The sequence below is a fragment of the Elaeis guineensis genome, chromosome 1 (assembly GCF_000442705.2).
Source record: "Elaeis guineensis isolate ETL-2024a chromosome 1, EG11, whole genome shotgun sequence".
In the NCBI taxonomy this organism is placed as follows: Eukaryota; Viridiplantae; Streptophyta; class Magnoliopsida; order Arecales; family Arecaceae; genus Elaeis; species Elaeis guineensis.
Window position 1 is genome coordinate 165,964,286 of NC_025993.2, and position 24,076 is coordinate 165,988,361.

Below are 24,076 nucleotides of genomic sequence, written 5' to 3' on the forward strand. Positions count from 1 at the left end.
TCCATATGGACTCTCTGACTTGAAGCTTAGTGATAGTCCTCCATAAAATCTCTAAATATTCAAGCGTGGCTTTGGCTATTAGTACACAATCAGCCGCAAATAATGAATGTGAAATAGGCTTGATCTGCAGCATAGGTGGATAAGTTGTCAAATTAATTTGCTGCACCGCCAAATTAAGCTTTCAAGAGAGAGTATGGGTATAGAGAGCAAAAAAATTAGATGACAACGGACAGCCTTGGCGCAAACTAGTAGGGACATGAAAGTACATATTTGGTTACCCATTAATTGGTAGTGAGAATGGGATTTTCTTGTGCAAGTGCTTCAATTAGCTGGTTTCCATGATAATTAGATTAAGGATATGTTTGGTTGTGAGAAGTTGAACTCTGAAATGAGATGAGAATGAATGACTTCTAATTCAATCATTTGTTGGTTAAGAAGTGTCTTATTCCCATTTCCACATGACCTTTCAAGAACATTTTATTCCTATTTAAACTTCTGTCTCACAATCAAACACACCTTCAATCTCTCATATGATTTCACACATCTCATCCGGCTTCTTTGATCATAAATGCCCTATTTGCTATTGCGAATGGTAAATTCTTAGTCACTCGATTTCAAAAGATTCATACTTAATTGCAAAAGGCTTAAATAAGTTTCAAGGCAGGGTGGTGTTTATGGTCTCTTATATTTCAAAGCTTTGATGGTGACATTGACGTCTTAGTTGATAAATATCTTAATTTAATGGACCAATTTTGAAAAAGATAAGAAATCAAGTTGGTTGCACCCGACATTGCGGGTTTTGATCTTGTCATGCTAAAACAGATATAAATCTCTCGTCTGAAGTCAAAATCACCTATAAAATCCCATGTGGGGAAAGTTCTTTCTTTGCTCTACGTGCTTGATACTTGCCATCATAGTCCAATTTTGAGACCAAATTTATTTATTTGACAAATCAATAGAATCTGAAAGATTCTGAATGAATTGAAAGTTTTAATTTTTATCTATTTTACATTCAAAATAAATCTAGAATAGTTCAGATAGCTTAGACATCAAGTTAGAATTTTTCTTTTATAAATAAACCTTTGGCCAAAAGCGATAAGCAATCTATTTTTGATATTAAATTAAAACTCTAGAAGAAAATTTCTTCTTATATTTGCTGTTCTTTTCAGTTCGTGCATCTTTCTCTTCTAGTTTTACTGAAGCATGGCCCTGGTTACATCAGACGGTTAGTTTGCAAGCATTGCACAGAAGGGCAGTTAGTATGATAAACATCTCAAATCATCTCAAATCTTCCACTGGGTGGAGAGTAGGATAGATTTGAAGGCCAACTTCACAGGAAAAATCCAATACATTACATTGATATATGTAACAATGGTCTCACATTTCTTTCAGACCATATGCAAGGAGGAATACTTCCACATCTACATTCATATACAATAACCAGGACGGGATTGCGATGAAGCTTGAGGCTTGCAAGAATGGAATCCAAATAAAAATTATACCACATCCAAATGGTTGTCAAATCATCTTCTCAAGTTTGTCTAGTTGTTTCACTCTTTTCATGGATCTGACCACTAATGTTAAGAAAATACCTGCATGTTAGCAATGGAGTAGGAATTAAGTTAAATCAACCCATAACCTTTTATCGGCTTTTCAGACCAAAATGAACAGAAGAAAACCATCTTGAGTGAATGTATTTGAATACTACAGCCAAACCTGAGCAAAATATAGAGAATTTATTCTTACAATGTCTGTAACCTCATAGATGTGCATATAGGCTATGAAGCATCAAAGAAGGCATGGATACAAAATGGTAGGGAAGGGGTGACTTGCATAGAAGGGCTTTGGGCCACCATGTGGATGTAGAGGCACTTAAACGTGATCCATCAACTCCATGTATCGCAGCTGTTCCCTGGTTCATCCAAGGAATGGTGCGATATAAGGGATGATGGATAAAAGGAGCATCCTAATGTGTGCCAACCTAAACAGTTGAAGACAGAAACAAGTCGGAAACCTAGAGTAACTGAAGGAAGCACAGGATTGTATTGGGAAAGCATGGCCTGGAGTGATGTGGCCTTAGGGAAGAGGGAGATCAAGAGTAGCAGAGAGAGATTTGGTTGAGCAGGTGCAGAGAAGGTTGTTGGGTGAAAAGGTGGGAGTAGGGTCGCAGGAGATGGGGGAGAAGCGGGTTTGGCTGATCTATATATTTCTCATGATGTAAACGAGTATTTATTCATGCATGATGGATGCAATAACATCCACGCCCTTAAGCATGTAGGTGGAAGACTTCATGATGGAAGCTCATTAAACCACAAGAATACATTGTACAAAATGGACACACAAAACTTAGTTTATATTGTAATACATATACCAATAGCATAAACACACAAAGATCTGTAATTGTGCATTAAATTTAAGTGTCATCTTCAAGTACTGGTTGGGAAGAATATAGGAGGATGAGGCTGATAGTGCATATATGCACATGGAATGGTTGATTTTGCAAGCTAAGCCTAGATGGGAATGTTGATAGAGGTGGGGAGTGGAGCTAGAGGGCACACTATGTAAGAGGATGAGGACAGGGTGGGATGACAAGCCTGGCCTAGATTGGGGAAGGTGGAGGTAGGAGGGAGATTAAGAGTCCTGATGCCAAGCTTGGCCTAGACTGGGGAAGGTGGAGATAGGAGGGAGATTGAGAGTCCTGAGAGTAGAGTGGTGAAGTGGGCAGCAGATAAAAATTAGGTGGGGGAAGAGTGGGAGTAGGATCACAGGAGAGGAGGCATAGCAGGCAATATCGCCAATATCTATCTTTTCATGCATGTAGTTATGTGTTTCTTTATGCAGCCCATGCATGATGGACAAATAAATGTTGCGTGCATGCATCTTTGTATGTACATGAAAGACTTAACCTGATCTGAGCTCATTAAAAAACAAGAATCCTGTCAGCACAAAATGCATACATAGAACCTAGATGGCCTATAATACATTGGCATGAACACAAGAAGAGCTGGATGTTTGCATAGTTTAAAAACATCGAGGTCTTTCGAGAACAAGATGACTGAGCCACTTACCAGCACCAATGAATGATCCATTTGCAATAGCTTGATTTCCTTGGCTGCTTAGTGTCACCCCAACATTCAACAAGGTTCCACTCATAGCAGTATACATAGCAGACATCTGCAGTATTGAGGCTTTCCTTGCAGCTCTTTCCGACTGGAGAAATGAGTATGCATATCATCAGTGTACCATTAATAACATGTCATAAAAACATGAAAAAGCAAAGAAATATATGAAAAGATCAGAAGGACTGAAACTTGAACACAAACATGAAATATACAAATGAGATGACAAAATTAATGTAGTTGCTGATAAAGATTTGAGGGGCTTGTTTTCGAAACAAAGATTTAAATGGCTTCTCCAACAGAAGAGGCATCAAATAACATAGATTTTCCATCAAGTAGATCAAGAAATAGACAGTCTAACCTTCTGATGCTCTATCAGGTAGAGGCAAAATTGTTCCTAAATCAAGATTTTATACCCAAAAATGATCATACTGATGATTTTCACAATGATACTCAAAATAGGACCTACTTGCTGCCATTAATATTTTCTATTATACACTAACCCCTGTGGAGGATTTAGCTTACATAACATCTGAATAGAAGAATTTAACAAATAACACTGAATAGAGCTCAACTGCCTTTTTTCTTTATTAAAGCATAAAGTCTGTCCTGCATTACTATCCAATAAGCAAAAGTTAAAACACATTCAAATACATCATAACAAATGTTTCATGGTGTTTGGAGAACAGCTACTACGCTCAGTTCCCTTCACTTTACACTTGCAATTATGTAGCACAATAGAATCCGATACGTAATACTACTTGTTTAATAGGAAAATTTGAAATTTTATTCTTTGAAAATGAATATTCTCTGAAATACCTCAAGTACTCTGACACGGAGTTTCAAATCCCCTGACTCAAGTTGTTTGACGAACTCTTCTATTCTCTGAACTCTGTATGGCATCAAGATGGTGTAATTTCCAGCCTGCAATAAACGAGATGCATCCTCATATCAGAATTAATAGGGAGTTTTTGGTTGCATACAAAACATTGAGTAGCAAAGCATAGAGACCAGCGATACATTGATAATTTCTTGCAAAAATACACATAAATGGTAATCTAGAGGTAGTGACAAGTGTTATTTGTGAACTTGTTCCAAAAACCAGGATAAAGCATAAAGAAATAACGAGAGTAAAATGAGACTGACATAAAGAATGTTAACGAGAAATCCAGATATAGTAAATAACTAAGTATATCTTAGATCATGTGATTTAAAATTGCTCTCTAAGCTCTTGAGTAAAAAAAGTTATAAAGCATGTACCTCTCTTGAAAAATTTGATATAACATAATAAAACAATGATGAAAAGACAATATAAGGATTAAGGGGTGAAAGATTAATTTGTATGACAAAACAAGGTCAAATTTTAGAAATTGCAAATTACATACATCAAGCAACAGCTTTCAAAATGCTTTGCAACTATTTTTCATGATCCGACTGCTAAATCCTAGATGCACCCTTCATGTAGTTTATAAGTGGATGTCGAGTTGTTTTTTCCATAAGATTAGAGTGCAACAAATGATAGCATGTGTTATTGAGGAGTTACTAGAAAATTCTAAATATGAGTTGAACAAAAATAAACTATATAGATCATGATGACAGTAATGGCAAATGAAAATGAGCCTACAATCAGTTTAAAAATTATTGAAAAGTGCCTAATTTCAGTAGGCTAAATACAAAAATTGGAAAACAAAGCATGAAATTAGTACTTTTAGAGATAATACTTGTGGTCAACAATAGTTACCTCGGTTAGCACCTCTTATCTAAAGTCTTAACTTTGGAGGAGGCCCATAGTTCAAATCATAGGTATTGCTCAAAAAACAAATAAGATTTATTGATGAAATGAAGATATGATTTTGGTTTATAGTAATGATAAAATTTTGCAAAATGAAGATAAAATTTTGGAGATGTGTGATTGCCCATTATCTTGGTGGTAAAAGGGAAAATTTTATAAAACGGCAAATAGGCCACCCATGTTGTGACTCCATATGGGGAAACAAAGAGAGACCAATAAAACAAGTGTAACAAGGAGAAGTCAGGAAAAGCAACTAATATGCATAGGCATGTCAAACAAAGATATAAATATGTAATAGCAACATGCATGCGACACCACAAAGAATTGTGATTATGAAATATTTATAGAGTCTAGATGAACCCTGATAAGATAGATGTGAAAAAGGATATATCAAATTGATAATATTTATGAGAGGGAAAGCTAAAGAAGACCATGGTAAGAAGGGAGCTTAAGCTTGAACAAACTGCTCATAATGAATGGGTGAGCACCATACATGATCCAATCAGGAAGAAGAAAGATTTTTCCCAATTTGCTCAACTCAAATCTCTCAAAAGAAAACTAGAAGAAAATAGAAGAATTTTGAAAAAAGGGCTCGAGGCCCCATTTTTGTTGATTGATTCTCACACCTTAAAAGCTTAGGTATATAGCCTCTTTTTATAATAGCAAGGTTCATCTTTGTACAATTTAGATTGGATCCCTCTTCCTAGTTTCTAGAAGGACGTCCGTCCTTATACAATTCAGATCAGATTCTTCTTCCTAATTCGAATAGGGCTAAATTTCTAAAAAAATAATTAATATAAATAATCACAAAAAATACTAAAGTTCTACAGTAGGTAGATTGTAGCTTGTATATCAACTTTGTCCTTTATTGCTTCGCCTAATTCTTTATGGATTGGAAGATAACTTCTGATCAAAATTTTTTCTGAAAAAAAAAAAAGTTTTGATTTGACCAAACCCATTTCGAGATCCAAATGATGGATTTTAGCTCAAGTTAGCTCCCCTAAAGGGTTGGCCCAAAGTTATAGTTTTGAAGAAAAAAGATCATCTATATCAGATGTTGTACAATCAAGTTATGGTTTCCGAAAGTTTGTTGCGTGATTTGGCTTCTTGATATAGTAGATCTTGCTCTTGAATCCTGTCCAGCTATACTCATAGTAGTCAAAGTGATCCGCATCAAGTACCCAGATCCCCCTAGATCAGAGCCCCCTTTATATAGGGGATTTAGCTCTTGATAAATCAAGATTGAAGGTGGAAAAATGTCTGCTTCCTATCTCGCGGTTAAACCACCTAGCTTTACTTGAAGATAGTTTCTGCCATTGCTCTTTTTTTGCTTTCAGATTTTAGCAAACCACTTGATTTGCTCTAACATCTAGACTTCATGGTAGGGATGCTCCTTGCTGTCCTTCCTCGTCAACGATGACTCCTCGATCTCAAATGATAGGTTAGTGGAATCAAAGAGCTAGAGCTTGGCCTCCATAAGCAGTATTGGCTTCTTATACCATCATCGCAAATTTGTTGCAAGCATTAACAAGTCGCTTTGCCTAGGCAACAATCAGAAGGTCTACATTTTCTTATGTTTTGGAGGCATGGATCATGAACTTCTTCCTATCTTTTACAAGATGATACTTCATCTACCATCTGTAGAAGGCTGCATCTTCATCCCAAAGGTATGAACCTCCAAGAATAACCTGACAAACTTCAAAGAAACTACTTCATAAGTTACCACATCAAATATACCTCTCAGTTATGGTGAACTTGAAGATACGCTACTGGGTGATTTCCAGCTCAACATCTTTTTGAAATTACAAAGGATTAGATTTTAGTTCATGAAATTACACCAAATACAAGATTGTAGTTAGAGAAACCTGATGTTTGTTAAGAAAAATGTTGAGGAGAATTCAGGGCATGCAGATTTAAGTAAACTAGCCTTCCTTTTTTAGTTTTTTTGTTTGATTCAAAATCATAATTACTTAGTATTTGCCAAGACATATTTCAGAAAGCCATATAAAAAGTGAGTCATGCATGTCCTAGTCTTTGTAGAGTTAGGGAAACTATTTAAGTAGGACTAGTGTCTCGAATTTTATCTTACTCATTAGTTGACTGGGTAAGCTATACATTCATAAATATTAAGTTTTGTAGTTGCTTAGTTATCTTTACATAGAGGGCTTTGTGGGCATATAAAGGATTAGAAAAGGTCATTGTTAAAGACCATGCATACTTTTGTGCATGCACAAGAGGTGATGAGTAAAAGGTAAGTTGTTACTCTTTTCTTATCACTCATACTGTTTTACCCATTTTATCCCACTAGAAAATTTAAATAACATGAAAATAGCATCTTCCAAAAAGCCCCAGTCGAAAATCTGTTGGCTAACTAATTTGTTTTTAGAAACCCTTTTTAACTCTACCTTCTAAGCAACCACCTATCGTATGACCTCCAAACCCCAAATTAGCAAGCTAGAACTCTTTAATTTTCTGGTAACAGAGCTATCTGATCAAGGTCTGCTGAATCATACTAAGTCGGCTGGTTTTACTGAATTATATCAATCAGTTATTGGCATAGTTCTTTACTTTGGTTAGAAACGATGGGGACTGGTCAGTTACTGGCATGATCCATTACTTCGGTTCAAAATGGAGGGAAAGGAAGGAGAGAGAGAGAGAGGAAAAGAGAGCGGAAGATAAGTTGCCGACTTTAGTTCTTAACTGGCAAATTAAAAAATGGGATTCCCTATTCTGAGCCCTCCCTCCCTCCCTCCTCCTCCTCTCTCTCTCTCCCTCCCTCCTCTCCCCCTCTCTCTCCTTATCTCTCTCCTGCTCTCTTTTAGTTGATATGCCCTGGAATGGCATGGAACGGACCCATACCAAGTAGAACCGATCACTAGATGGTTTGGCCTCCTATATCAGTTTGGCAAAACCTGCATCTGATTACTCCCTATGTATTGTTCAAGAATAACATATCCTATGATTTCATGAAGATGGAGATAATCCTGCAAAAGACAATGATTGAGAGTGCAAACTCATCTCTAGTGATATCTGCAATTCGATAATGTAGAAGATAGGATCTAGAGAGAGAAACCTTGTTAGAAACACTAGGAAGAGAGAAGAGAGAAGAGAGAAGAGAAAGAGAGAGATAGGGAAAGGTAAAAATGATTGTATATCTTTCACGTTACAAGAGGCTCTATATATAGAGCAATAAAGATGTAGGTACAATGAATCTATTGATCTCCTAATGATATATTTTCTAAACAGAATTTGATATATTTTCTGTTTAGGATTATACAGATTTGATATATATTCTAAATAGGATTATACAGAGAATATTCACAATGATTTATATGTTAACATAATATGCTATCTAATTTAACACTCCCCCTCAAGCTGAAGCATAAATATTATGGAGCCCCAGCTTGTTACAAATATAATTCATCCTCGATCCCCTCAATGACTTAGTAAACATATCAGCTAGCTGATCGTTAGAGCTCACAGAAGTCGTAGAAATAATATCAGACTATAGCTTTTCTCAAACAAAATGATAATTTATCTCAATGTGCTTTGTACGCTCATGAAACACAGGGTTCGAAGCAATATGAAGAGCAGTCTGATTATCACAGAACAACTTCATAGGCTCAAACTGAATAACCCCAAGCTCTCCCTTACCAGGAATAAGTCGTACATTAGGATCATAAAAATATCAACAGGACGAGACCCTAACGTATCTGTCTCCTCCAATATGTCAAGGACATACTTTCTCTGATTTATAACTATACTCCGACAAGACCGAGCAATCTCAACATCAAGAAAGTATCGTAACTCTCTCAGATCTTTGATCTAAAATTACTGATGTAAATAATCCTTCAGAGCAGTAATGCCATCACAATCATCATCAATAATAACAATGTCATCTACATAGGCAATCAAAAGAATACGCTTGCCTGACTCCGAATGCCTATAGAAAATCGAATGATCAGAAGTACTTTTGAGAAGACCGAACTGAAGAATAACAGAGCTGAACTTCCCAAACCAGGCTCGGAGAGACTGCTTTAGGCCATATAATGATTTCTTCAACCGACATACATACTCCCCTTGAGCAACATACCCAAGAGGTTATTCCACATAAATCTCCTCGTGAAGATCATCATGCAAAAATGCATTCTTAATATCCAGCTGATGAAGAGGCCAGTGAAAGATAGTAGCTAAACTCAGGAGAAGACGAACATATGTGAGTTTAGCCACAGGTGAGAATGTATCAAGATAATCTTGGCCAAACATCTAAGTGAAATCCTTTGCAATCCGTCCAGCCTTCAATCTAGCAACCTATCCATCAGGAGAACACTTAACAGTATAAACCCAGCAACAACCAACAATGGACTTATCTGAAGGAAGTGGAACAAGGTCCCAAGTATCCAAAGCATGCAGCATAGACATCTCATCATCCATCGCCTGCTTCTAGCCGGAATGAGCAAGTGCCTCTGTAACAGTACGAGGAATAGAGACCAAAGCAAGCGAGGAAATAAAGGGAGAATATATGGGAAACAAGGATAGATAACTAACAAAACGATCAATGGTATGTTTTGTTCAAGTACCTTTGCACAGAGCAATAGAAATATTCAGGTTAGAAGGAGCTGGTGTAGTAGGACTGTCGGCGGAGAAGCGATTGGTGCCGATGTTGAATCCGTGGGCTCAGTAGAAAGGATCCCAGGTGGTGCACAATGCTGATATATCTGAAAATTCGACCGATCAAATCTAAATGGAGATAAAGGAGGAATGGGCACAGGTGACGAGGATATATCACCAGTGGGAAGAGATACAAGCAGCCCAATAGATACAGACTCCTCATGAGGGACAATATACTTCAATCCAGGAGAAAAATAAGGAATGCACTCAAAGAATGTGACGTCAGACGATATAAAGACATGATGAAGAACAGGAGAGTAGCACCTATATCCCTTTTGGGATCGAGAATATCTGAGAAAGACACATTTTATGGATCTCGAGGACAACTTATCATGAATAGGACCAGACTGATGGACAAAATAAGTGCATCCAAAGACTCTAGGACGTAAGACATGCAAGGAGTCCCTAGAAAATAAAATCGAAAAGAAAATTTAATCATGCAACATGGATGAGGACATACAATTTATGAGATAATATTCAGTAAGAATAGCGACATTCCAAAAATGAACAGGCACATGCATATGTATGAGAAGTATCCATATTGTGTCAACAAGATGACGATTCTTGTGCTCTGCTACCTCATTTTGTTGAGACGTATAAGCGCAAGATATCTGATGAAGAATCCCATGAGTAGTCATAAAGTTTTGAAAATTAGTAGATAGGTACTCACGAGCATTATCACTTCGAAGAATTTTAATAGATGTATGAAACTGATTTTTAATTTCAGCATAAAATACAGTAAAAATTGAAAATAGTTCAGAACGATTACGTAATAAATACATCCAAGTCATGCGAGAATAATCATCAATAAAAATGACAAAATAGTTAAATTTCATAGAAAAAATAATTTTACTAAGTCCCCAGATATCAGAATGAACAAGACTAAAGGGTGCTGAAGCACGTTTATTTGACCGACTAGGAAAAGAACTACGACTCTGCTTTCCTAACTGACACGACTCACAATTTAACTCACGGACACTAGATACACTAGACATCATCTTTTGGAGATTCTGGAGATGAAGATGACCTAACCGGCTATAAATTTGAAGAGGCATAGCAGCAACTACACACACTGGTGGTCCAGACAATCGATCAAACTATGGGACTCAAAATTAGAACCAATCGTCCTCCTTATTTTCAAGTCCTACACCATCACAGAATCAGAAGAAAAGGTAATTGAGCAATGTAATTGTTTAGTTAATTGGCTAATGAATATTAAATTAACAGAAAAATCAAGAATATATAGAACAGAAGACAAGGGCAAATTAGGATGAAGAAAAATAGTTCCTCTATTCTGAACTGGAGTACTAGATCCATTAGCCAAAGTAACATGTGGTAAAATTTGTGACTCAATGATATGGACTAAACTATGTTTGTGCCCAGACATGTAATCAGAGACACCAGAATCAAAAATTTAAGGAACAAGATTACCTTATGAGTGACTAAGATAGGCAGTCAGATTACCATGTGCTAAAGCAGTGATGGATGAGGAAGCTTGCTATGATGCCTGGAACTGAAGAAATCGTGTATACTCTTCTCCAGAGATTGTAACGTTGTCAGAAGTCGGGGAAGACATTGTTGAGTTATCCTCTGTTGATTAAGTCTGCACATTACGTGTAGTCCATTGTGGAAATCCATGAAGAGTGTAACAGGTATCCCAAATGTGCCCATAACGATTACAGTGGATGCACCAAGGACGACCACCACCACGACCACCTTTACCACCATGACCTCGACGACCACCTCGTCCACCTCTAAAACCGAAATCTCCTGAGAACAAAATGGACAAAGAGGAGTGATCAGAGGATAAAGCTGCACCAGAACGGTTTACCCTTGTGGATACCCAGAGTAAATATGAGTAAACATCTGCATAAGAGGGTACAGGATCTGAACTAAGGATCTGAGTGCGTTCACCCTCCAACTCCGAACGAATTTCATGGAGATATAAGATAGTAATCAGACGATCCCACTGAACCTGCTAGACCCGAATATCAGGAGAAAAAGATAATAGCTCATGTAACTCACTAGCAAATGACTGATAGCGCCCCAGATAAAACTGCATACTAGAATCTCCTTGTCAGAGATGAAAAAGAAAACCAATCACATCGTACAAGTATGTAAAATTGCTCGAGTATAATTCTCAAAAGCGGACCCAAGTACCATCACATGTACGGATCGATCTGAAGATAGAGAGTAAGTCAGAGTCAATGGTCTGCCAAATCAAACCAAAAATCTGAGCATCTACTCTTTTCCATTGGTCTCGACTAGTAATAAGGATCTGATAAATACAGGATATAACATGGTCAGAAACGCCCTAACCTTTGCACCATAACTCCACAGACCACGATGAATAATTTTTACTATTCAACTTGTCAGCAGTGATCATAGCGAGTCCGGTGAGGACAGGTGTATTCACCCTGAAGGTGGGTATGGTAGATGTAGCGGTAACGTCCGAAATAGAAGCCATTGGACAAAATTTTAGATTGAAGAGAAATCCAATCAAGGGCAGTAGGAAAATTTGGATAAGAAGAATAGCAATAAAGACTGCTGCAACGGACAGAAAAGACAAAGAGGGCTGATCGGACAGAGACTGGACGGCAGTGAAGACTGTTGCAACGGACAAAGAAGACAAAGGGGCCGATCGGAGGACTGCTGCAGGACAAAGGATGGCGGCTAGGATTTCTCCTTCTCCTTTGGCTCTGATACCATGTAGAAGATAGGATCTAGAGAGAGAACTCTTGTTAGAAACACTAGAAAGAGAGGAGAGAGAGAGAGATAAGTAAAGATAAAAATGATTGTATATCTTTCATGCCACAAGAGACTCTATATATAGAGCAATAAAGGTCTAGGTACAATGAACCTATTGATCTACTAATGATATATTTCCTAAATAGAATTTGATATATTTTTCTTTTAAGATTATACAGATTTGATATATATTCTAAATAAGATTATACTGAGAATATTCACAATGATTTATATGTTAACATAATATGCTATCTAATTTAACAGATAATAATATTGCATTTGGATCCCTATGGCTGTCATCTGGTTTCTACTTAAACTTCATCAGCTATTTTGTATAACAGTGTCACAAATTATGCTAGTATTAGAATCAATATTATGCTGTAAAGCATAATAAATTCCTTTGCACAACAGCAAAGAATTTCATGTTACTAGACTGTCATATATAACTGAAAGAATTATGGTTAAGAAGTTCATAAAGTAGGGGCAAACTAGAAAAATAAATAAACAAATTCTGAGCTGAACTGACTGGGTGATTTCAGCTGCAAATCTAAATCAAAAAGGTGATAACTGAAGTGAATAATCTCTTCTTCTTAGGTAATGGTGCAAAATGGTTGTAATCAATAAAATAATTTTCAGCTAATGGCATGTCCATATGTATAACTTAAAAAGCAGTTCACCATCATTATCATTATCAACATCATGATGATCATGTTCAACTGCTTTTTAAGCTACATGTATGATCATGCCATACATTAGAAGTCATCATGCATAGCTTAAAAAGTAGTTACATGACTGAACACAAGGAATATTGATATTCAAGCAGCACACTGCCGCAAAATTCTAAAGGAGATATTAAAAGAAATCAATAAGGTGCCAGAGGCTGTACATCATTAGCTTGTTTTTGTATGTCCTCAACAAGTTCTGCTCCACTGCGTTGCTGCTGTCTTATGTTTAGTAATTCCTGGAGTTTTACATTACATAATGCAGACATAAGAAGCAAGTTTCAAGCATATCTTTGAAACTTAAATCAAAAACTATAAACAAAACTGAGGCCCGCAATGCTGTAAGGCTCAAAATGTTGGGTAATAAAGTGGACCTGAGAAAATTAGTTAAGGAAGAGGAAATAAGAATGTTGAGATGCTTGCTAGGAAAAAAATGGAAGGATGGAATGAAAAATAAGTACATTAGAGGACTTGCAATGGTTGCAAAAGTTAAAGACAGAATTGAGATGGAGATGATACAAAAATCATTTATAGCAAATAACCGGGGCCTCAGTAACCAAGATAATTGAAATCTTTCTTAAAGTATGCAGGCAAAAGATGGTATGCACAAGTTAACATGGCTGAAAACCCTGAAGTACATGGGAAAGTCTAAAAGTCAAAATAACATCAGAGTAGCCATAAATAGGAATGCTTGTTGAATGGGGACTCGTAAAACTGATCGCAAGTACTTAAGGCTTGAGATTGTCATTTTACCCATATGTATGTGTGTGTGGTGGTCATGGTGGCTGAGGGTTTGGGACAGGTATAATGGAGAAGGAAAATGATCTGCATTCAAAAAACTCCAAGAGGTGGAAAAATATTAAGATATTATGGGCATGCAAAAATGAGTTGAGGTGGCCTGCACAATGCAAGATGCTTGAATCTGTCTAAAATGATTTAAAAAGAGGTGAGAAAGGAACCAGGATAACATGAATGGCAGTCATGAGAGCACTTGGTAAGGGCTTTGCTTAGAGTGAAAGTGAGGACAAGGTCTGTTATGGTTGATAAGTTAAAGAGAGACTAATTTTGCCACCTGTGCATATGGTGCAGCAATCTTTGCAAAAGAATATTCTGGATCTAATGAATAACCAATACCTGCAACAGAAATCATACTTAGTAAATAAATATGGTACTGATTCTAGATAATTTATTGCATATAAAAAATGTAACTACCCAATAAACTCCTCTGCTAATAAGACTTGCATAATATTAAATCTCTATCATATATTTTTCACATCATAGTCTCCACCCCTCACAAGTTAGTCTGCAATAATGTTACTTAGTCTCACTCATATAACAAAGATTCTAGAGATGACTTCATAACAAAGGTCTGAAAACTTGGTATCCTTTTTTATTTTAACTGGATCAAATGAGTTTTGATTTTTCCAGTACCAATGGTTTCTATTCAAGTTTCAAGATCTTAGTTAAACAATAATAAAAACTCACATTAAATAAAAAAAAAACAGGAAGAAGAAAAGCTAAGCATTTTAGACATCATTCCACCACATGCCATATAGTTTCAACTTTCAAATTGCCACTTATATTGCTTTAAAATTCCAACAGTTTGGCACTTTTAAAAATGGTCAAAAAAAATCAAAGAGAAAAAAATTCAGAAATATGTAAAATTTAAAGCAAATTTTGAAATATAAAGTATATACTCTATACCATTTGGCAAAAGTTTTATATACCAAATATATACGTTCATGTCGATTTTTTTAAATAAAAAACTTTTTATGAATTCGGGCTGTCATGTGATACTTCATAAGATTAGTCACGTTTTACAAGATCTTTAGTATGTTTCACTGTTGCCAAATCGGACGGTATGTGGTGTACCATGCCATACTAGTTCGGTACTTGTATAAGTATAGGGGGCGTACCAGCACTCGGTACAGCAAACCAGCCCTCTGCTGACATTGTAATGGGTTCACATCAGGACCACGCCTGGCTAGACACCAAACCTTGTTTTAAGTACTAACTTAAGAACATATTTTACTTACTTTTTTCATAAATATCTTGCCACCAATATCTGTGTGCAAATAATTCTATTCAAGATCAGCAAGATTCAAGCTTAATTTTACAATAAATGCTTTTTAGATGCTTAATTTATCATAAAAGAGCAAACTCAAAAAATGATGATAATACTGTAAAATAAGGCTTTTTACCTAAAATTTTTCAGTCTATGCCCCATGAAGGAAAAAAAGAATGCCTTGTAAGTCAGTTTCAGCTGAAACTCAAAACCAAACCCAGTTTTGGATCAGATCAGTTTTGGAGTTTCCAAAGGCACTTCAAATGATGGTAATAAGTTCCCATGAATTAATCAATGGAGTGAGAAACAAGAAGTTCGTACTTATTACTAAAACTGTTCTATAGATGTAAGAACTTCACCTTCAAGAGTTGAAAATGCCTTCATGACAAAGGTAATGGAGGATGGAAAACAGAATGTTTGATCGGTTGCTATTGCAAACAAATCCTGCAAAGAATGACCAAAGTTTCACCCACATACAACAACTTCTTAAGCAGCAAATGTATGCTCAGTCTCTTGTTTATTTAAGCATGCAACACACCTCACCAATTGCGGCCAAAGTCTGTTGCTGATCAGGTGTCTGAATCAAAAGTTTATCCAACAAAAATTGTATAGACCTCCTCACCTACATTGCAATAAAAGAAAAGATCAGACTGCATGATCATCTGATTTTTAAGCAAATTATATCCATCATCTGAGCAACAAGTAGCAGGTTATACAAACCGGTGCCAAGTCTCCTGTCGGTCGTAGTGCTTCGAGATCAATGAGACATCTTATTACCTGTATGAAAGCAGCTTATGACACCAAACAACACTGCCAAACATAACAAATTAAACAAATAAACAGATGATTTTCATCAGCATACTTAGTGAGCAGTAGGATCTGCTTCAACATGGTGGTGCTGAACCTTTTCCCTTAAAAGTTTCAAAGTGATAGCAGCCATTATGGCACCTCTATAGATTCCAGAATATAGGACACCATACAGGTTGGTGCTGCCCCAAATCAGGCAAAATATATACTGGCACCCAACTCCTTAGGGGGGTGTACCAAGTCTCAGTACACCATACTGGTTGGCACTGCCCCATACCAGGCAATACCATACACATACTGGTACCCAACTCCATAGGGGGGTGTACCAAATCTAAGTACACCAAACCAACCCATACCGACACCATACCAGCATGGTACAATGTCTGCTACTGAGCTTACATTAGGCACGTCAGGTCAGACATTTAAACTGAGTTTGGATGACAAATAGTTAATTGGGGTAAATAGATAAAAGATCTATTACATTAATAAGGTGGGGGAAAGCTAAAAGAACGAAAAGAATAGAAAAAGAAGAAATGTGGTGGGGAAGAGTTACCTTACCTTGTTTTGGGTTGGGTCTAGCCTTTAACCGTCAAAATCCGATGTCTTTTTGCGAAATTTTTGTTTTGGGAGAGGGGGGGGGGGGGCTTTGAAGAAAATGAAAAGAGAATGTGTGAGAAGACTTAGGAGGCATTCTCAGGTCTCTCCCGACTATTAAAAGGGAGGGGGGCTGAATCAGCATGTATTGGTGCAAACTGGATGGTTCGGAACAGAATCGAGAGGTTCGCACTGGTTCCACTCCAAACCATCCAGTTTGGGGCAGTTCGATGGACTTTTCAGAAATAAGGGGCAAACCATCTTAGTTCTGCCCTGGTTTGCTTCGATATGCCCCAAACCAGGCAGTTCAGGGCGGTTCAGCATACCATGGATAAAACTATTTGTAACTGCTCCCTATCAATTAACCAAGTGTTAGAATTGTTCACTGCTTGGATAAAACCATTAGAATAAGTTCTGCTAAAAGTGAAAAAGCAAAGGGAGATAAGAGAAAGCTCCCATTGTCAACTTATTTCACCATACCCAATGGTAAAGCTAACCAGGTTAAGCTGCTCTTTGGGGTGCTAACTGATTAAGTTTAACATGCCATTTTGGGATCTTGTTTGGCTGGATAGACTGCTAACCCATAACCATCATATAACCAGCATCTAAACAGGGCCCGTGTATATGAGTATTAGCTAGACTGAAACCATAATCATACAGTTTCTTCTGAGCTGAAAGGTGATACACTCATCAGAAAAATTTAAGCTTCGAGTGTGCCTTTTTGTATTCAATTTCTGAATATCAGAAGGCATTAATGTCATGCAGTTATCAAGTCGGTGAGTGATAATAACCTACATTTTGACATCATAAAATTAATATTTTCCCAAAAAAAAAAAAACAGTTTGACAAAATACTATCATGACAGTGCATTTAGTCAGCTGCAGCCTGTCTAGTATGGCCTTGTGTCATACTTACATCTGTTTATAACCTGCTTGTTTCAGTAACTATACATACTCTCTTTCATGTAGGTAATTAGGATTATCTGAGATACGGACAGAGTGTAGTGTTGACCACTTTCTACATGACAATAACTTTATGTCGGAAAAGCTGACACTATAATAGCAAAAAAAAAAAAAAGTACATGATAAACATTAATAATGCATGTATCAGAAAGTTATCCAATGTTTAGAATAGCTCCTGTCTATTAAATACTCATGTATTGTTTGTATAGGGATGCAACACAGATGTGCAAAAATAAGAGGTACCTTGTTTGCATCCTTTTCATAGACTGCATAGAACAATTCACGTAATCTCTCTCGAGTGAAAGATTTTATTTCTCCCATCATTCCAAAGTCATAGTAGATGAGTGACCCATCCATGTCAATAGCAATATTGCCTGGATGGGGATCAGCATGAAAGTAGCCAATCTTCAGTATCTGAGCTAGCAGAAAATAGCAGCATGTTAGCATTATAGTCTCTTACGCTCCTTAATTTCATAGGATATTCCAACAATTGATATGCACTAAATTATAGGTAGATAGATATTAACAAAGATAAGATCCCTGAAAGTGCGCATGTGAACAACATGGACAACATAATTTGATTACAAACTGCCTTTCTTATTTGATAGAAAATCTTGCAATCAATTCCAAAATCAGTATCTAGTCAAATATTTTGAGTTAAAAATAATCACCCAACCTCTCCACAACCACCCGGCATAGAGTTGAAAAAGTTATAAAAGGAATCACCATCAACACAATAAGTAAAATTGATAACGAAAGTAACTCCTAAGGGGATAGAAACTGCACTTGCAATGCAAGAGACAGATGGAAAAGCTACATATAGTCATGGTGTGGTCTGAAAACTAAGTTGCAGCCATCCCTAGCCATCTTTTTCGGTGAAGGCAAGTTGAGGTATTATTCCCCATCCAGCATTCTGGGCAGCTAGAGGTGTCTAATTCTATTTCAAAATGTCCCTGATGTTGGTATTGGTATGATAAACTCGATCATGTCCTCCTGACTTGTCCATTTGCCAGCTCTACTTGGCAGCTGGCCAGCTGCGTTCATCTATTAATTCCTTTGATTCACAGTGGATGCCAATTGTTCAGCTTCTCAAGGATTTGAAGCAGTCACTATCAACGTCAATCTACCACTCAGTGACTCTGCATATACAGGATGCTGGCTACGGAAAGCCCATAAACATGTCTTTGCAGCAATCAACCAGTGTCTAGGAGCTCCTATCTCACCGATTGTACACCAGGTGAATGAATTCTTGACTGATATATCTGCTTTTCCTAAGGCCCGCAGGTTAGTTAACAAACCAGCAGGTCCTGGTTATCCATGGACCTTATGGCCCATAAAGTCTACCTCTAAACACTTAAATTAGATATCTCTTCTCCGCGGCATACAGCAGAGCATCCTATTGGTGAGCAAAGGATTCATAATTCAGGATGATCATGGTCAGGTCCTAGTTGTGTAGGCTCAAGCCGCTCAATCCTCCCTATGTGATATGGTTGCTGAAACTGAGTTTCTTTTTGCTCAGGCAGACTCGCCTATGTGATGCAGCAGTTGAGTGCATCCCAACTGTGTTGCAGGGCAATCCATCTGTGGCTACCAACTGGATTAAAAACTGCCCAACACCAATGGAAGCCTGCCATTTTTTTCCTTTTCATGTCTGGATGTACATACAGTAGCTCCCTTTCTTCCAAGTGACAGACAAATGCTAATAAGCCAGCTGACTGGTTAGCCTCCTTTGGACTTGTGCATAGGCCTTGGACATGATCACCCTATTAGGCTGGTGGATATTGTAAAGGTTGAAAGGGGTGGCTGTATTTTTGAAAGAGTTTGTTCGTGACTTTGACAGCCAAAAAGAAAGAGAATGAAATTCACCATTTACCTCAAAAATGGTTTCAGCCGAAATTTCTCGCATCCAAGTTCTCAAAAAAAAATTCACCATTTACTTCAGCTAGAATGGTGAAACAATTTACCTGAATCAAGTATGATTCGGTTGCACGTCGAGCAATCAGAGAATGATTGAAGCCCCTTGCATCTAACTGATTGAGACTATTTATCTTTATGCCTGTTTAATATAGTGATTATAGTGAATCAATTAGGCATAGAATCGAAATAAAAGCTATGTTAGGTGTTATAATTTCTTGATCAAGACAATGCCAGTTACATTTGGGCTATGCATGCAAGGAGTAACACAGTAACACCAACCTGGCACATACTCCAAGGTCAAGACTCTGGTAGATGTATAATCCCAATGGATGAACTACAAAGGAAAATCCATCATATATTATTAGCTAAAAACATCCCAGATTCCAATACCAAGAGTGATATGAAGGAAGAGTTTCTTGAAGAGAAGGAAACAGAGACATAAAAGAAAAGGTCTCATAGTGCAAGAAACATACAGGTACGCGAACCCACTTTATGTTTCTAAATTCTCGACGAAATCTATCAGCATTCTTTCCTTCATTGATATAATCAATTTCTTGATACAAATACCTGAAAGTCCACAATATTGTGATGATGGCCACATTACAGGAGAACAAAGTTACATACACTATTAGGAAATCAAAGCTGGTTCATTCATGCAAAAAAGAAATCAATAAAAATAAAAAAGAATCTTGAAGTTCAAAATACTGCAAGGATGGTCAAATCAGAAAAGGGGTAAAATTCCTTACATCACCCAAAAAAGGTCAAAATTTAGTTAAATTGAAGATAATGCAAGAATTTTTAACTTCCTCAAAGCATATTACTATATCTGAGAAATAGTCTTCAAAGTTCAAACTAACATGAAGACAATAAGATTAAAAAAAAAAATCCAATGATCTGTTAAGCAGAAAAAACACCAAAGCAGCTTTTAAAATTTTAAAGGTGATAACACACTATAACTACTTACATGAAGACATAGGAGCCTTCCTAACAAAATCCTGCATTACATCTAATAAGATCAAGAAAATAATTTTCTTATATACATTACTTTTCGTGACATATAGCTGATCAGTACATTAAATATGACATAAAATGTATTAAAATCTTTATTATTTAATCTTTATTATTTAGTATTGGATACTTTTTATGCTTTTTTTCAGGAATAATTAATTATGAGGACTTAATCGCAAACCAACAAGCAACAGCCCTTCAGCACGTGCAGATGAAATTTGAGTCCAAATTTAGACCTGTCACATGCACGACATGCGAAAATACACGGATTCGTGGCAGCAACCCAATGAATAAAAGAAAATAAAAAAAGAGAAAAAATATTTAAAGGAAAAGTGGGCATGAGTATTTAATGAGGATGGGACCCATAATTTTTAAATAAATGAGAAGAGTTGGCTAGCTGTCCGTGGGTTTGAGTGGTCCGTGGGTTTTATGTGGAAACAGGGAGCTGGTGCGTAGGAGCTTCTAGCAGAAACAAATCAGCGCATGGGAGGAGAATTCAAATGCAATATGAAGCGCAGGAACGTGGGCATGCTGGGCATGGTCATGCAACGTGGGCTCGAGCGAGAGGTTTGGCGAGTGGGTCCTGGTTGATGCGAGCAAACAGGAGTGGCCTGGAGTGCTGGTTTCAGGTGCACGAGAGTCCAATAGCACATGGGAGCGAGGTCAGCAAGCACGAAACAGAGAGCTGAGACGTCGCCTGATATGCGGTAACCAATCAAGGAGTCCTAATCCGTGAGGCATAAGGAGATTAAACACATCCACAACTTAAGGGGCCAGAAAGGCTATAAAAAGGGATCCAAGGAGAAAAGAAAAATCATCCAAGAGAGGGAGAGGCATAGAGGGGGTCGCAGGCAAGGCTTGGATTGAAGGTTGCTTCAAGGCAAGAGGTGCTGAGAAGAAGAATTTTGTCTCCTACGCCATCTCCATGCCAACATTGATCTGAGGTCGAGATCTAAAGAGGAAGAAGAAGAGGAAGCCCAGCATGCTCTGAGGAGTTGAAGGAAGAAGGAGAAGTCATCAACCATTTTTCCGACGAGACTGTGCCAATCGACTTTCAATCTTTGTTACAATTTTATTTTATTTACTTGTTCTTTTAAATTTTTGATAATTAAATTTTATCTTTAAATTAATATAAAAATTATTTTTATGCACTTTAAATTTCTGTTCCTATTTTTATTGCAAGTAGACGCTAAGATCTAGATAGTAGATCTTAGTACCAAGTTATTTTTATGCTCTTTACATTTTTGCTCTTTATTTTTATTACAATTAGAAGCTAAGATCTAAATAGTAGATTTTAGTATCAAATTTCTTTTTTCGCATTTTTAATTTTTATTTTTTGACTTAAATTACTTTCTTGAATTTTTATTTTCATTTATAAAATCAAAGATTTCAAATCAGCACTGCCTTCTCTGTGGAATCGACCCAACTTATTGTTCTTTACATATTTTTAATATTTTTAAAAATCGAAATTAAACTGATAATCATGGTGTCCTACCGACAATATCGCGAGATATCAAATTTTTGGCACCGTTGCCGGAGAAGGCACAAACGCTAAAATTTTTTATTTCTTTGATTTCTTGTATATACAACTTACTAACTTTTTCTTATTTTTCTTGCAGAGAAAAAGGAAGAAAAAAAATAAAAGGAGAAAGAAAAGTTGTCAATCTTGTTTGATGAGATCAATCCTAACCCTAAACTGCTTTTTTTTTTAGTATTAGTTGCTTTATTTTCAAATTAACTTAAAAATCACCCACATAAACCTAATAAAAATCGCACGACATGAGTAGAAACCCTAATTACTTAGAGCATTCATCATTTAGATTTATTTTGGTGATTGCTGAAGACAAGGTGAGCTGCTCAAGTTTAATTAGTTTCATACATCTAATTTAATTGCATAGAACCCTTGTTTGAAATTGATTGTGCATATTCATCTTAAATCAACTTAAAGGCAACATCTATTAACAAGATAAGGTGGAGATTTCATTGTAATTCCTTAACTCAAAAACAACCAACCAGCATCCCTCATTAACCCAAGCCTCTAAATTAAAATTAACTAGATGTCAGCCCCTAAGAAACTCGAGCTCAATAGGACAAGTGACCATGAAAATTGAACCGGATCGGGCCTAGTTGATCAATTAGTGTCTAGAAAAGTAGTTCAGAGACTACATCTCGAAGGAAGGTGGTTATTTAATTGATTCCGTTTGCTGATCTGGCCAACTTTGTTGGTATCTAAGAAAAGCAACGGAGGGATCCCCACCAATCTTACACTTATCTGATCAGTTAGTTGGTTAGGTTCGCACTTGGAGTATTTGACGGTGCACTTGGAATAGTTAGGAGCTGTCCAGATTTAGGATAACCTCAAGACAGAGAGTCCACTTTATGCTAACTTGAATGCAATTAACATCTAACCACAACTAATTCTTCTCATCTATTGTCTTTATGTCTAGGATTCTCTTAGGGTTCTCATCTTTAGAACTTCTCTCTTTTTTTCTCTTCTCTTCTTTTCTCTCTCCCTCTTCTTTTAAAAAAAAAAATTTGAACCACACATTAGGATTTGCATTGGTACATGCACAGTAGGAGATCTCTTTTTTTTGATCTAGTTGAACTCAATACTGAAATTGAACGGCTGGTCTATGTTAAACCTGACAATCAAATAGCTGAACCACCTGGGCAGACGAAGGAATACTTTATTCCTTCCACCTATAACCCATCGACTTGTATCCACTTACCTGATATTTTTGCAAGTCATTATGAGATCAAGTCGACCATAATCCAGATGCTCCCATTTTTCTATGAGAACACCAATGAAGATCCTTACAAGCATCTAGATAAGTTCTTAGCAATTTGTTCCATAATAAAGATCCAAAATTTTACTGTTGATGCACTTAGACTGATCTTATTCCTTTTTTCACTAAAGGACAAAACCAAGCACTGGCTTGGCACAATAGGGAGACCAATCCGAACTTGGAATGAAATGCAACATAATTTTTTGAAAAAATTCTATCACATAGGTCGAACCAACATCATGAGACGAGCCATCACTGGGTTTGCTCAGTTTTTAGGAGAACAAATTCACGAGTCATGAGAGAGAGTTAAGGAATTTCTTAGAAAATACCCACACCATAATCTATCTAAGTGGCAAATTATTCAAGCTTTCTATGAGAATTTAGGAGATCAATATAGACAGATGGTAGATGCATCTTGTAAAGATGCATTCATGAGCAAGAGTGAGGACGAAGCCTATGCCTTGCTTGAAATCTTGAGTGAAAATTTGATCAATCATGCTTCATTATCTTCCTATGAAAGGTTGATTCCTCATCAAAAAATGGGCAATCTATGAGATCAAATATTCAGACTCTAGTTCTAAGGCTGACTTGAACCTGATAGCTCAGAAATTAGATAAAATAGATCTTCTTCTCTAAAAGTTAAATCAAGTCTTAGTCCTAGGTCAACAATCTCCTGCACAATACACATCACCTTCTAATTATCAGAACATTTGTTCTATCTATGCTAGCCTAGCTCATCATGCGAGTGAATGTCCCACGGCTCCACAGTTTCCATCTTTGATCCAAGAACAAATCCAAACTGCACAAAACTAGTCCAAGTCAGTTAATGATCCATTCGCAAACACATATAATCCAGGTTGAAGGAACCATCTCAATTTTTCTTGA

At 36.8% G+C, this 24,076-nt stretch overlaps 1 protein-coding gene across 8 annotated transcripts in view; it reads right to left on the reverse strand.

Annotated features, from left to right (window-relative positions):
- Nucleotides 1-1,278: 1,278 nt before the first annotated feature.
- Nucleotides 1,279-24,076, reverse strand: part of LOC105060616 (protein ACTIVITY OF BC1 COMPLEX KINASE 7, chloroplastic) — a 62,214-nt gene continuing 39,416 nt past the window's right edge. For 2 of the 8 annotated variants that reach the window (XM_073247215.1, XM_073247212.1), the window contains exons 7-18: nucleotides 19,871-19,964; nucleotides 19,677-19,731; nucleotides 19,445-19,536; nucleotides 17,724-17,894; nucleotides 15,838-15,894; nucleotides 15,656-15,739; nucleotides 15,477-15,561; nucleotides 14,125-14,186; nucleotides 13,217-13,291; nucleotides 3,939-4,043; nucleotides 3,069-3,210; nucleotides 1,279-1,592 (exon numbers count right to left, since the gene is read on the reverse strand). In XM_073247215.1, coding sequence (XP_073103316.1) covers nucleotides 1,519-1,592; nucleotides 3,069-3,210; nucleotides 3,939-4,043; nucleotides 13,217-13,291; nucleotides 14,125-14,186; nucleotides 15,477-15,561; nucleotides 15,656-15,739; nucleotides 15,838-15,894; nucleotides 17,724-17,894; nucleotides 19,445-19,536; nucleotides 19,677-19,731; nucleotides 19,871-19,964 — 1,096 coding nt within the window. In that variant the 3' untranslated portion in view covers nucleotides 1,279-1,518. Of the gene's footprint in view, nucleotides 1,593-3,068; nucleotides 3,211-3,938; nucleotides 4,044-11,013; nucleotides 11,353-11,438; nucleotides 12,306-13,216; nucleotides 13,292-14,124; nucleotides 14,187-15,476; nucleotides 15,562-15,655; nucleotides 15,740-15,837; nucleotides 15,895-17,723; nucleotides 17,895-19,444; nucleotides 19,537-19,676; nucleotides 19,732-19,870; nucleotides 19,965-24,076 lie in introns of those variants that run through there. The other 6 variants (XM_073247218.1, XM_073247220.1, XR_012136157.1 and 3 more) reach the window with 6 other exon arrangements.